The sequence below is a fragment of the Epinephelus moara genome, chromosome 24 (genome assembly GCF_006386435.1).
Source record: "Epinephelus moara isolate mb chromosome 24, YSFRI_EMoa_1.0, whole genome shotgun sequence".
NCBI classification, from domain to species: domain Eukaryota; kingdom Metazoa; phylum Chordata; class Actinopteri; order Perciformes; family Serranidae; genus Epinephelus; species Epinephelus moara.
In genome coordinates this window covers 20,056,453-20,069,991 of record NC_065529.1, presented here as the reverse complement: position 1 = coordinate 20,069,991, position 13,539 = coordinate 20,056,453, and the positions used below count along the sequence as shown (strand labels likewise).

General features: G+C 43.0%; 1 protein-coding gene across 5 annotated transcripts in view; it reads left to right on the top strand.

The window, feature by feature from the left end:
• Positions 1-13,539, top strand: part of LOC126385438 (plexin-A1-like) — a 294,361-nt gene that overhangs the window by 276,920 nt on the left and 3,902 nt on the right. For 3 of the 5 annotated variants that reach the window (XM_050037151.1, XM_050037152.1, XM_050037150.1), the window contains exons 24-31: positions 3,776-3,922; positions 4,341-4,500; positions 4,930-5,033; positions 5,371-5,479; positions 8,336-8,526; positions 11,734-11,903; positions 12,204-12,416; positions 12,535-12,685. In XM_050037151.1, coding sequence (XP_049893108.1) covers positions 3,776-3,922; positions 4,341-4,500; positions 4,930-5,033; positions 5,371-5,479; positions 8,336-8,526; positions 11,734-11,903; positions 12,204-12,416; positions 12,535-12,685 — 1,245 coding nt within the window. The remainder of the gene's footprint in view (positions 1-3,775; positions 3,923-4,340; positions 4,501-4,929; positions 5,034-5,370; positions 5,480-8,335; positions 8,527-11,733; positions 11,904-12,203; positions 12,417-12,534; positions 12,686-13,539) is intronic. The other 2 variants (XM_050037155.1, XM_050037154.1) reach the window with 1 other exon arrangement.

The following is a 13,539-nucleotide window of genomic DNA, read 5'->3' as shown; positions in this document are numbered from 1 at the left end:
CACACACACTCTCACACACACACACACACACACACACACACACACACACACACGTTCACAGCTGCAGCATTAGATAAGGCAGAGGCAGCAGGCTACCTATCCCTTACCTCTGCCTTTCATGTGTTAAATTCTCCTTTCTCCGAATTGAGGAAGCTGCAGTCTGAAGCGCTGTTCAGACACAGCTGGTCATGTTGTTGTGATCGCCGTAGCCTGTCGCAATAACCTGTCCTCTCTTTGTGTCCCTCGCTGGATTCTTTTACAGCCAGGAAAGTGTGTGTGTGCGTCCATATGCATGCCTGCGTGTTTGTATCCCCCTTCAGAGCTTTTGGGGCTTAGCAAAAGAGGAAGGCAGAGATCTTACACAAATGCATTCTCTCATTTCTCTGTCTGTCTGTCTCTGCGTCTGTATGTGTTCTTTCTCTTTTTGAATCCCCGTCCCTCTGATATGGAATCAGAGAGAATTATTGAGGCTTAAACTGTGCTAAATTCTTGTTTCCACACACACATTCTCGACATTCAAACATGGCTGCAGCTAATCAGTTAGCAGCGGGGCCTTAAACCCCCGCCAGGACAGGCATTCTGGTGGACAGTGAACCAGCCAAGCCCCCCGGGGGTCCCAGTTAGCATCTGTGTGCGTGAGTGTGTCCATTTTGGGTGTGCATGCATGTGTGTGTTTTGGCTCTGAATGCAAGACCTTACAGCCAGAGTTGGGTTCAGAGACGGGGGAGCGGGATACCAGGGAAGCTGCTGGGGATCTTTTATAACAGCTGTTTTTGTGAACTTTAGACTAGACAAGACAAAGACGGCAGAGAAAAGACAGGAAGAGGTGGAAGGATGTTGAGAAGACGGCCAGGAGTGTTGTGGACGGTTAAGAGGAAGTGTTGGGGATGTTTTTTAAAATGAAAAACACGAACACAGAGCACAAGGGAAAGTGAGAGGGGGAAATGGAGGGATTGGGGGATAAAATGAGCACTGAAGCAAAGACTTACTGTAGCTAGCAGCAAGGTTACCAACCTAGCTTTTATCTAACCTGTGCAATTCAGCACCTCTCTTTCTCCTACCTTTTAGGGGTCACATAAGAAAAAGGCCTGAAACAATTTCAAGGTTCAGCCAGGTGTGAATAGAGATGGGTAAAGGTCAAGTAGTTGTTCAGAGGGAGGAAATAGATGAAGCTTTTACCTACCAAAGGGAACAGGAGTAGGGGAAAAAATGCTTTTATCCATTCCCCCATTCTAAGGGTTCACTTGTCCTCCTGTGCACTGGGTTGTTTGAGAGGGTAGGAGGTCACATGGTTACTCTATTTCTGCACCAGAAGTTGTGTGTGCTGCTTCAGTTAAAGGTGCAGATAGCTGTTTAGAGATGATGTCATTGTTATCATATAATAAAATAAATAAAAAGTATGTATTTTGACGATGGGAAAAAGGCAATGACATCAAAAACACTGTGCAGCAAACCCAAATGTACATCAGGCATGACCCTTTCATGAGCATGGAGCTCCAGCTTTTCCACGCTGAAAGAAGACAGAAGGGCAGAGATGCAGCACAGAGGTGGTCCTATGCTGTTAGACAGAGAGGACGTCAGCTGGAGTGCTGTGTGTTCTCCACAGGAAGCAGGCAGTGCTAGATTATCCCACAGAGTTCATCTGACAGCTCACCACGATGACTGACGTGTTGATGCATGGACACGCCCAGCTGAAGGGCGGAGGGCAGGAAAGTCCAATACACGTCCTCTGTCTCGAGACACAAAGTGGCACGCTTAGGCTTTAAAGGACATCTAGAAATTTTTAAAGGACAAAGTACTGTGATGTGAGTAATTACAGCCTTTAAATGGTTATTCCAGTTTATCACAACTTGAGTTGTTATTAAATGAAGAAAAGTCTTCCCATGACCCCTTTTCACTGGCTGCAAGGTGCAAGTAGTTTAACGAAGAAATTATGTTTCATCTAAATAGATTACTGAGGATTAATTTTACATTAAAAAAACAACTCTTGGAAAAAAATAAGAAAATAAATTAAAATTACAAGTCTGCACTGAGAAGGACCACGAGATGCTGTTAAAAGTTTTGCAAATAGCAACCAAGCAGTTGAAGGCAGCCGTGACAGGAGGCATTATGTTTAAGGTTGTCCTTGGAATTATTATTTTTTTTTTTTTCAAATTTGGACATAATGTCCACTCACAATCAAAGATGAGCTCATCAGATTTTGGGGGTCAAAGGTCACCTTGGCCTCACAAAACATGTTCTTGGCTATTGCTCAAAAAATCACACATTAATTACAACAGATTTTCACAAAAATGTGCAATAGGATAAAATAATGAAGTAGTGACGTTTTATTTCCACTAGGTCAAGGGTCAACTTCACTGTGACATCATAATGTCATGTAAAAACACTTTTCTGATCAGTATTCAACGCCTTTACTCAGGAACAAAATGGGAGAGATTTGGTCAGATACTGAAGTTTTGACACGAATCTTGGGTGTCCACCTGAAACCTGTGGTGACTGTGTAGATCTTCTGTGCTGCCTGGTTGAGGATGTGTGTGTGAAGCTCCCATATTTTGCCCCAAAAAATAAAATCAGTACCTTTTACTAAATTCCAAAGTCTTCACTACGTATATTATGAGACTAGACAGACATGGATGTAAACTGCAACTTGACTGGTTGATAGAGACATACAATCACGAGGCAGTGATTCCAGGGTCTCCCTTCAGTGTCTACTTCTTAAAGGTTCCTGACCCTCAGATTAAAAACCATCGTTCTAAACTACTTGTTGAAGTGAGCCCCACCAAATTGTCAGTAATAATGCAAAACTACACAGGAAAACGGCAAATCAAAGTTGATTCAGATGCCAAACTGTAAAATGTGATGGATGTTAGCAACAGACAGCATTAGCTGATAATTCTGTTATCCACCTATTTTTTTCATTCAAATCAATTTTGCTAACCTGGAAATTTGTTTAAACCCGATCATGTGACTGCTCCTGTGTCTTGCTCCATAGTAATGTTGCTGCATTCCTCAGTGAGTGTAGTGCTAAATAGGAAAGATTGTCAAAACTAGAAAAATAAGTCCCAAGTTGTGCTAACTGGAACAGTCCTTTAAAGAGGAACCGAGAAGGTGCACGATCAGGCAGTGCTTAGTTGGCAGGCCAGCAGAGCAAGTGAGTGAAAAAAGAGAGCAAGGAAAGGAGAGACAGGGGCCCAACATCCCAGAGCTCGTTGCCTGGTTGACACGTCTCACACACCAAAGTGCTTCTCCAAGCGTTTTTCACCCCTCAGTCGTTAACCTTCTATTAACTCCTCCATCAATTGCCACTCATTCACACTCACACTCTCTCTGATTCCTCTCCTTCTTGCTCACTCACTTACTCACACACACAAACAGAGATTTACAAAGGGTGTTTTTCGCAAAGAAGACACACAGGGGAGAGGCTAGAGAGTGTGTGTGAGAGAGAAAAATGGTGTGTGTGTTGTTTTCTGTCAATTTTCAGCGTGCTGTTAGCCAACACGGGCCATGGCCTCGTCCGGTACTGCTCTGCCTGTGGTTGGCTTAAAGAAGATTAGAAATATAATTGGAGAGTTGCTCAGCAAAGCTTTGCCTTTTTTGCTGTCATGTACTATTTTCTAGGTAAAGTTTTTGCACAGTTGCATTCGTAGTTTGCATTTTAACAATCTGCCTTTCTCTCCTTCTCTTTTCACCTTCCCTCTCTCTCACCTTTCACTCCTACCTGTCTCCCTCTCCCTCTCCCTGCTTCCTTCTACCACTGTTGTTTCCTGTTTTCCAGGAGTGTGCTGGTGAGCCTCTCTTCATGCTGTACTGCGCCATGAAGCAGCAAATGGAAAAGGGACCAATAGACTCAATCACAGGAGAAGCCCGCTACTCCCTGAGCGAGGACAAACTCATCAGGCAGCAGATTGACTACAAGACTTTGGTCAGTGCACATTAGTGGACACAGACAGTTGGACAACATATTTGGTGTCAGAGGATAAAACACAACAGATGCACACACACAGTTGATAAAACATGTTGACATGGTTTTAATATGTGCCCAGTATTCTTGGAAAGCCCTACGTGTTAAATCAGGGACCATTTCGCAGTTGTTGGCAACACTGGCAATTTACAACTCTATGAGATGTGAACACAAACAGGACCTTTAATTCTAATGAAACACACTTCTAATAGTAATAAATATTGAATATTGATTCTTAACTGCAGCGTGAAGTGTCGGTTTGTAGGTCAAAAATCACCGCAGGGTCATGCTTTCCCCGCATCGATGGTTAACGCTCCCAGTCTGTGCTGAATTCCTGGTCTAAATGTGACCTGTGCCCTTTGCCCTCTGACCTCTGTAGACGCTGCACTGTGTGAACCCAGAGAACGAGAACGCTCCGGAGGTGACGGTGAAGAGCCTGAACTGTGACACAGTGACGCAGGTGAAAGAGAAGCTGCTGGACGCTGTATACAAGGGCACACCGTACTCCCAGAGACCAAAGGCTTCCGATATGGACCTGGGTAAGGAGAGGGAGAACTGTCTCACACACACACACACACACACACACACACACACACACACACACACACACACACTCACACACTCCAAGCACAGGTGCACAACTACAGGGGGTAAAGAGGGAATCGTTTCAAGGGCTCTCTGAAGCAGGAGGGGGGCCTCTACAGAGGAGAAGTGATTCTGTACAAAAATAAATTCAAGTAAGGAGCCAGAAGTCACTGAAATTATGCATTGTATCCATTTTAATTTATTCAGTCTATGAACTTTGCTCTCCGCATCCTTAGTCACAGCAACTTTTTGTTTGGAGGAGGGGGTTCTTGATAAATTTATCTGTGCAATCCATGTCCCAATTCTGTCTTTATATTCTCATATTAAACAAATAAACACAACCTTACCCTAATCTTCTTTGTGTGTGTTTGTGTGTGTGACAGAATGGCGGCAGGGTAGGATGGCTCGCATCATCCTTCAGGACGAGGATGTCACCACTAAGATAGACAACGACTGGAAGAGACTCAACACGCTGGCCCACTACCAGGTACCTGAGCACAACATAAATCCCATGATGCTCTGTGTCTTATTGAAAACATGACTTCTCATTGATATTGTTGTCTATTGTTGTAGTTGTTAGTATTATGGTTGTCATTGTTTGGAGTATATTTTAGCCCAGTGAAACAACATAGCAGCTGTTTTTGCTGCAAAGAAAAATGCTCACGTCATTCGAAAAAAATGCTGCTTTTCACTCGAGGTTCTCAAGTAAAGTAGCAATTTGGAAAATAAATCCTGTTTGAGCACAGTGCGAGTGTGTGTGGTCGGGCTATAATCTTGCTGCTGGACGTTCTGTGCAGCGCTGACTGATCTTGATCCCGTTTCAGGTGACAGATGGCTCAGTGATTGCCCTGGTGCCGAAACAGAACTCAGCCTACAACATCTCCAACTCCTCCACATTCACCAAGTCCCTCAGCAGATACGGTACGAGAGAAGGTGTGTGCGTGTGTTTTGTGTGTGTGTACGTCTGTGTGTACAAGTGTATGTATGTGTGCCTTCATTTCATGATTTGTGCATTTCTAACAAGACACCACTAATATCAAAATGCCTGTATTGCACTCAGATGACTTGATTTTTGAAAATATGATGCTGCTTAGAGGAAGAACTGCCAGACACCACTGTCTGTGTCACTTTGCTTCTGGCACCCTGTCTTGCTACCAGGTTAGGTGAACTGGGATTCAGTTCAAGAACTGGTGGACTACTTGTTCCTCCTTTCTTAAAACAGCTTTAGTGTAAAGACTGCATGATCTTGAACTCATGTTAAAATGGTTAGTTGTATATGCCTGGGCAATAAAGCAGTCTCTTTAGGGTATTGCAATAACATTTCTGACAATAATAATGATAAGCTTTGGACATTTTTTCTCGATATAAATAGATCTAAGAGCCTATCACACATCAGAAATAAACATGACAACAGCCAGTTAGTCTGCTGCCTCTCTTCTCTGTCTCTGGTTGTCTGTGTGCAGCAGGGTGGGGCTATGTTCTGCACACACAGTCGACAGCAGCATTACTTCAGAGCAGAGCCCACAGCAGAGGGAATGATAGACTTGAGGATGTATTTTACTGGAGTGAATAAAACAACAGTGCTCATTATTCATCAGTGCAACAAATGGGAAACAGTATGACCGATCTATCAAACACATGTTGAACAAGCAGAGCACAAACTCGCAGAAATGCGACGTCATCAGCATCAAAGTGCAGATTAAGACAGTCTGCAAAATCGGTCGGTGCCAACCAAGACGGGAAACGCAACAAATCTTTTCCATCATCTAAATAGGTACAATCCAAGTGACTGCACCGTTATTTTAGGTTACAAAGCAAACTGACTTGCATTGTTTATTTAGGCAGATTTGCAAATTTAAATGTTTACATTTGTGTTCCTTTATCACAAAATATATTATAAACCAAGCCACGTTTGCACAGTTAAATCTTTACTTTATTCTATTTTATTCTATTTCTATTTTAAAAATTTAACTGGTAAAGCCCCTGGTTTCTTTGGGCTTCAGTCATTATCAGGATACTCTTCAAAGGGGCAGCGTTATTAAATTATATATTGTGATAAATATAGATATCAATTAATATGGAAAAAATATTATCTTTATTTTTTTTTGTGGTAATGCCCAGCCCTACTCAGAATGTACAGTTATTGTAGTACTGTCATGTTGTTTATCAAGGCAAATTCACATTTCTGCAACAAAAAATAAAAGCTCTCGTCATTTCTCATCATACATCCAACAGAGCACACATGACAGCTGTCAGCAGCACACTTTGACATCAAGTATAGTGGTTGGTTTCCTGTCAGTGCCTTGTTGCTTACTGACTGTCCATCTCCAATACTGACGAACCCTTTATTTCTACGCACATCTCTCTCAACTGTGGTTGATCTGATCCCCTTTAGACCTCACGTGCCTTTTTCGTAAGGGAATAAGTGTAATGCGAAAATACTGGAAATCCGCATGTAAATGAATAGACACAGTGGGATGTCAAGTAGATAAGAAAATAACATACTTTGCCCACACTTTATAGCAGTAGATTAACAAGGCATTGCAAATTAGAGCTGTACTTATGTCACAGACAAATTATTGGCTTTGCTACCATGAAGTGCAGGAGGTGATCTTTTAAACTCCTCCTCAGAACATTTCAGACTATATACAGTTAAGGTCATGGCTGCTCACAGCTGAGAACAGTGTAGCTGTGAGGTCCATTGCAGTTGCCACAGATGGATGGTCAGGATGACAGATTGGCAAGAAAATATACTTTTTCAAATTTTTACATGAAAGCAACTGAAAAATGTTATTTGGAAAAATAACATGAACCTGAATTTCCAGAATATGTTTGATGGAAATGCATTTTTTCTCCAAATAAATCAGACACAGTCCAGATAACATGATGCACATGTTAATGCTAGGTGAGAAGTAGGCTTCTGTTTCTCACTATCACTCTTTCCATTCCTCTTTTCTATTTTCTAAATCCCTCCCTGTTGTACAGTAACTCTGTTCCTGAGCCCTGCCACCGTGACATACACATAAATACTCGCTAACACCCCATCACCCTTACTCTGTACCTCCCTGGTTCACATTCTCTCCTGACATTTTGAACCTCTCAATCCTTTCCTGCTTTGTCATGGAAGTGACAAGCATTCAACTGAAAGTGTAATGCTCCGTGTCACAAAATAGGGGATCACTGTCCAACAAAGGGAGGGAGGGAGCGGGAGAGAGAGTGACAGACAAATTTATTCTGGAATGAGAGACTGACATGCAAGTAGAAGGAGCTGACACCTTTCAGAAATGCTTTTAACTTCACAGAGATTTTGCTCTTCGCGCTGCCTCAGATTTCTCCTTCATGTGTTTTTTATACTTCGATATCTTAATTTATAGGCACTTCTCCTTGAAATGGTGATGAAGACAAAATGCATTATACTGATATAAACTACCGACTCGCATCAAGATACGGGCTGCTTGATATGTTATCAGATTTAACTGTATTTAAACCCTTCCCTTTTAGACCAGAGGCCCCTTGTTCACATCCCCAGCAAGCATTGTGCAAGGCACTGACTCTTAGTCTAACTTAGATATCTGAAGATAGATAGATAGCACTTTATTGTAAAACGTCTCTAATATTTTTCTAGTGTCAAAAGCAAATCTGTTTCCCCTGGGTGCTTACATAAAATAAAATCCAAACTAGTACAACAAAACACATGTTCAACTCCACATTGTGTCTGTTCTGTCTTACTGTTATTTTTGGCCCATTTGCTCAGCTCTCCTCCATGTCTCCTCTTCCACCTCCTTCCAGAGAGCATGCTGAGGACAGCCAGCAGTCCAGACAGCTTGCGCTCCCGAACACCCATGATCACCCCCGACCTTGAGAGCGGCACCAAACTGTGGCACCTGGTCAAGAACCACGACCACTCAGACCAGAGGGAAGGGGACAGAGGGAGCAAGATGGTCTCTGAGATCTACCTGACCAGACTGCTGGCCACCAAGGTATCGTGAAGCCGCACATCTACACACACACCACAAGAAGAGGAAAAAAAAAAATCACACTCCAGCACATCCCTGTCATGTAGCCCACTTGCACCAGAAGCCTCTACCCCTGACCTTTGTTTGGTGGTGGTCTCAAAGCTCATTAACATTTTTCATAACCTTTTACACAAAGACACACATATGCGCAGGAATTAGTGTTTGTGTCTTAATTAGGAGGTTGACCTTTGACTATTGAGCTGTTTGGTTGGTGTTACTGGGCCCTCTGTTGGTGGCCTCAGGGCTTTTCAGGCCCAGGCCTTTGCTCTCAGATCATTACTCACCAAATTCCTCCATGTCCTCCAGACCACAGGGCGAAACCTGCGCTCGGCTTTTTATGCAGCATGTGTCTTCAGATGATGATCTGAAAGGTTATTTGGAGTCGGGCTGTTTGTGTTGATGTGCTGAAGAAACATCCCTCAGTACCTTGTTAACCACCACTGAGCAGAGTGAGATTGAGTGACTGTTAAAATGTTGTGTGAAACAGCATCTGCAACCCTGGGACTATTTTATATTCTGCAAATGTTGGAGCTGTTCCAATGTTGGCATCTCTACCAAAGCTGTTGAAATGCAGCTGCACATATTTCACATTTGCCCGTTTTAATATCTTAATTGAATTGCTAAGAATGAGATTAGAATAGCACGAAGACTCATATGAGGATTAATATGTGGTTGTTAATCCTTCAGAATCTAAAATCTGCACAGGAAGTTTTTGTTTGGTTTTTGCTTTATTAACCTATTAACGTTTCAGCACCAACTCAAGAAAGCATACAAAGCGGCGGGGAAAACAAAAGAAACCTGAATGTGCTCGAGTCCACAGCACAGCCTTTTTTCACTGAAATTAGCCTGTAGGTGTGAAACCCTACTAAAAATAGGTGATAGACTCCTTTTTCATGTTACAGTGGTTACATCTTTCTTACATCTCTTACTTATTTAGTCTCTCATTCAAATTTGGTGCTGACTAATGTGGATGGCTGTTTGAGCGCTGTGCATGCTGGAAAAGAAGGGGAATTTAGTGTGTCTTCTCAGTTTTTATTTTCCATCCCTGCCTATCGGAGGAGGTTGGAGCTGAAGCCAAATGTACCTGCGACTTTTGCGGGGTCATTTGTCCCGGCAGTGAATGCCGATTGTAGCCTTTCCCACGAAAGACAAAAGCTAGGTGTCAGTGGGTTTTTTTTGTCCAGCTGAAAAGGGACAGCTCTGCCTTTACATTCATATTGCCACTCCCTACTGTATATACAGAATACACACACCTAAGGTGCCCCGGTAGCTCACCTGGAAGCACCATAGGCCTTAGCACGCTGAGTCAATTTTGTTTTTGGATGCATTTTTTTTTAAACCATCATCCCCCCAAGAAATCGTCATGCACAGAAACCTTGCACACTGATTCAGATGCGTTTTATTGTCGGTTTGTTGTAAAAATTCACAATATGTGACAAAATGAAAACACTTGACCCTTGACCTTTGCCTCTCTCCACTGGAGTTACCTGTCTGGCTGTCACCACTCCCTCTCCGCCTTGCATTTGGCACCGCAGCTGCATGAAGGGGCGGAGCTGTCCTCCCTCTCTGTCCTCCACATTCTGTGTGAGGTCCACATCCTCCTCCTCCTCTTCATCATTATCCACCTGAATATTACTATCTGGCCTGCTGAAAGTGAGCTGTCTGAGTCATGAAATGATTCTGTGCTCCCCAGTCCTCTGTCTTGTCGCGGCTGTATCCCGCTGCCATATTTTCCTCACTGATGCTTGGTTAAACAGCTCTCTAAAAGCTTTGATGGATGCCGAAAACACAGATAATCGAACCTGTTCTGAAAATTTTAATGACAGACGAAAGAATCGGATGCAAACATGTGCAAACGTGATTGACACAACGTGAAATTGTATTTGCTTTTAGACGTGCGACAATTTCAGATGGAAAAAAACAGACTTGGTGTGCAAAGGCCTCAAAGGTCCTTAGCAGTATGCTGTCTCCCCCTGTCTCCCCCTTTCCTGTCTATCTGTGCTATCTAGTGAAGGCCAAAAGAAAGAATACGCACACCTTTCATAAAGAACACATGTGGACTCCAGCTGCTTTGTCTCAAATCTACTCGCACACTTCTCAATAGAAATACACACACACACACACACAAACACACAATCATATACATAAACACGAGGCTTATGAGCGACTGCCTACACATTCTACTAACTGTGCCAGGCTTTTGCTCTCATTTGCAAGTACTAACTATCTTGGTACTTCCTCTCCCCTGGTTTTTCACTCATTAGCTCTAGATTTCCATTGTTTGAGCTCCAGGTAGGAAAGTGCAAGGTTAGCGACATCAATGCTGCCTCGATTGGGAAATGATTAACATGCAAGCCAGGGGAAGACAATGGGGGGGGGACTTGGAGCGCTGCAGTTTATTCTTATTTATTACTGCCCCCACAGCTTTGTGTGTTTAGGAAGCTGATTTGTGGATGTGTGAGCGAGTACAAAACTGCAGATTCAACTTCTGGCTGGTTTAAATAAGGTTTTGTAAAAGGTGGCCTGGATGCTTGAAGACGGAAAATAACACGCTGAACGCTTGTGGGAAATATCAAATCATTTCAACTTCAGAGGAATTTGTGAGGATTCAGAATCTCCAGAGCTGTGTGATGTAGTAAAAAACATAGCAGAACAGCCTTAGGCTGAACTCACATTGGGCCCCATCCTAAATACTGTAAAGAACACTGAGCACTCAGCACCATCACTAACTCTCAGAAAGTTGGAGTACTAAAAGCAAAGCACTGTCACTCTCAAACACCTGCTACTGACAGCCATCGCCTCCAGCCAGACCATCACCAGCACAGAGGAAAATGCAAGTAGAGGCTGTTGTTTAGTGGCTGTAACTCAACTGTGCTCTGTAACTTTACATTCCTGTTAGTAATGTAAACATACAGAGGGCTTTTTCTGTCCTTCTCTGTAAAACTTTGTTCACCCTGATAGGCTCATATATATCATCATTGGTGTCAAAGTTTCTCCAACATTTATGCTAGAATACACAAAACATGGGCTTGTTTGTTTTCAGATGGTCCGGCAGGTTTTAGAGTTGGAACATACAAGAGACATTAAATCGATACATCTACTGTAACACACAAGAAAAGCTCAAGTGATGTTTTTCAAACCAACTAAGCCTGTGTTGGTTCTCCTGCTCAGGGTACGCTCCAGAAGTTTGTGGATGACCTGTTTGAGACCATCTTCAGCACAGCGCACCGAGGAAGTGCCCTGCCTCTCGCCATCAAGTACATGTTTGACTTCTTGGACGAGCAGGCGGACAAACACTCCATATCAGACTCTGATGTGCGGCACACTTGGAAGAGCAACTGGTGAGTTTGTGTGTGTGTGCTGTGAAAGGGCATCATTTGGAGTATTCGGTAGCTGGTTTGCGTCTCATTAGTGTTGTGAAAAACTTGCTGTAGTATGAAAAGATTTTTGACTGTATGCCAGCAAACTTTAGCAAACACTTTACAGTGGTGGTGCAGCAGAATGTACAGTGTTCCTCTTGCCTCAGGTGTTTCATCACTCAGACTCGTCCTTTGTTACGCCGTAGTATGCATGCAGTCATTGCAGTGCTCTCTCCTTCCATCCTCTTACATTTCATCCCTCTGTTCTCTCAATCCTTCCAGTCTTCCTCTGCGGTTCTGGGTGAACGTGATCAAGAACCCCCAGTTTGTCTTTGACATCCATAAGAACAGCATTACAGACGCCTGCTTGTCTGTGGTGGCTCAGACCTTCATGGACTCGTGTTCAACATCGGAGCATAAACTAGGGAAGGACTCGCCTTCGAACAAGCTGCTCTACGCTAAAGACATCCCCAACTATAAGAACTGGGTAGAGAGGTACGCCAACATATATTGAATTTGTTAAGTCTTAAAAGACTTAACAAATTCATTAAAAGATTAAAAGAATTCATTAAAAGAAATCATCAAAACCTAAACTGTGTTTTTTTTTCTCCAGGTACTATTCTGACATCTCCAGGATGCCAGCCATCAGTGACCAGGACATGAGTGCCTACCTGGCGGAGCAGTCGCGCCTTCACGCCAACCAGTTCAACAGCATGTCGGCCCTACACGAGATCTACTCCTACATTGTCAAGTACAAGGATGAGGTGAGACGTCAGCCAATTCTAAGGACACACTAGATATTTTCATTTCACAACAGCTCGCCATTTAAACTTGACTGTCAGCAATTGCATCTCAGCTGCATACTTTGGACAGGTGTTATTTTTGTCAAATGAGGGTTCATAAGTGTATTGAATGTTTTCAGTCCTGGAGGTCATTCCAGAAAAGATGCTAAAAACCTTGGGATATTTTCAAGACTGATTTCAGCCATAACTCAGCCCTGAGCAGAGTGACTGTCCGCTATTGACCAATCAGCGGACTGCAATGTTCACAGCTCCACCTTTTAGTACCAGATCTGTGTGCTAGGTACCCCAACAGAGGGGAGACCAAAAATGGGGATGGTACAGAACAGTTCCATTGGTACCATCCACAACTTCTCACAGTGGAAACGGGCGTACTGCTCGGTGCAAATGGGGCTTAAGCTCCGTCCGTGTTTACCTGTTGTCCTTATACATTAAGCATTATGTGCATCTCCACAACATTTATTCCATTAGTATAACAGACTGGTGTCCTACTGCTCTCAGCTTTTAACAGAAATACCATTTTCATTCATTTTCAGTAGATGTTATACATTAAAAGTCATTTAGCCTGACAGTTATTGAAGGCTTCTAATGTGAAAAACAAGTGAATTAAAAATGGTCTGTTAGAAAAGTAACAGAAAGTAACAACAGTTTTGTTAGAAATAGAAATTCAGAGCAGCAGAGCAGTGAGTATGGCTTGACTTATATATTTGCATTGTGCATCAATTATAAACCAGCCAGGTGGCGTGTTGGTGTCCTCTGTTTGGGAATATTGACCCCACGTTTCGCAAGCAAAAGCAAGCCCACTGTGACACTGACTG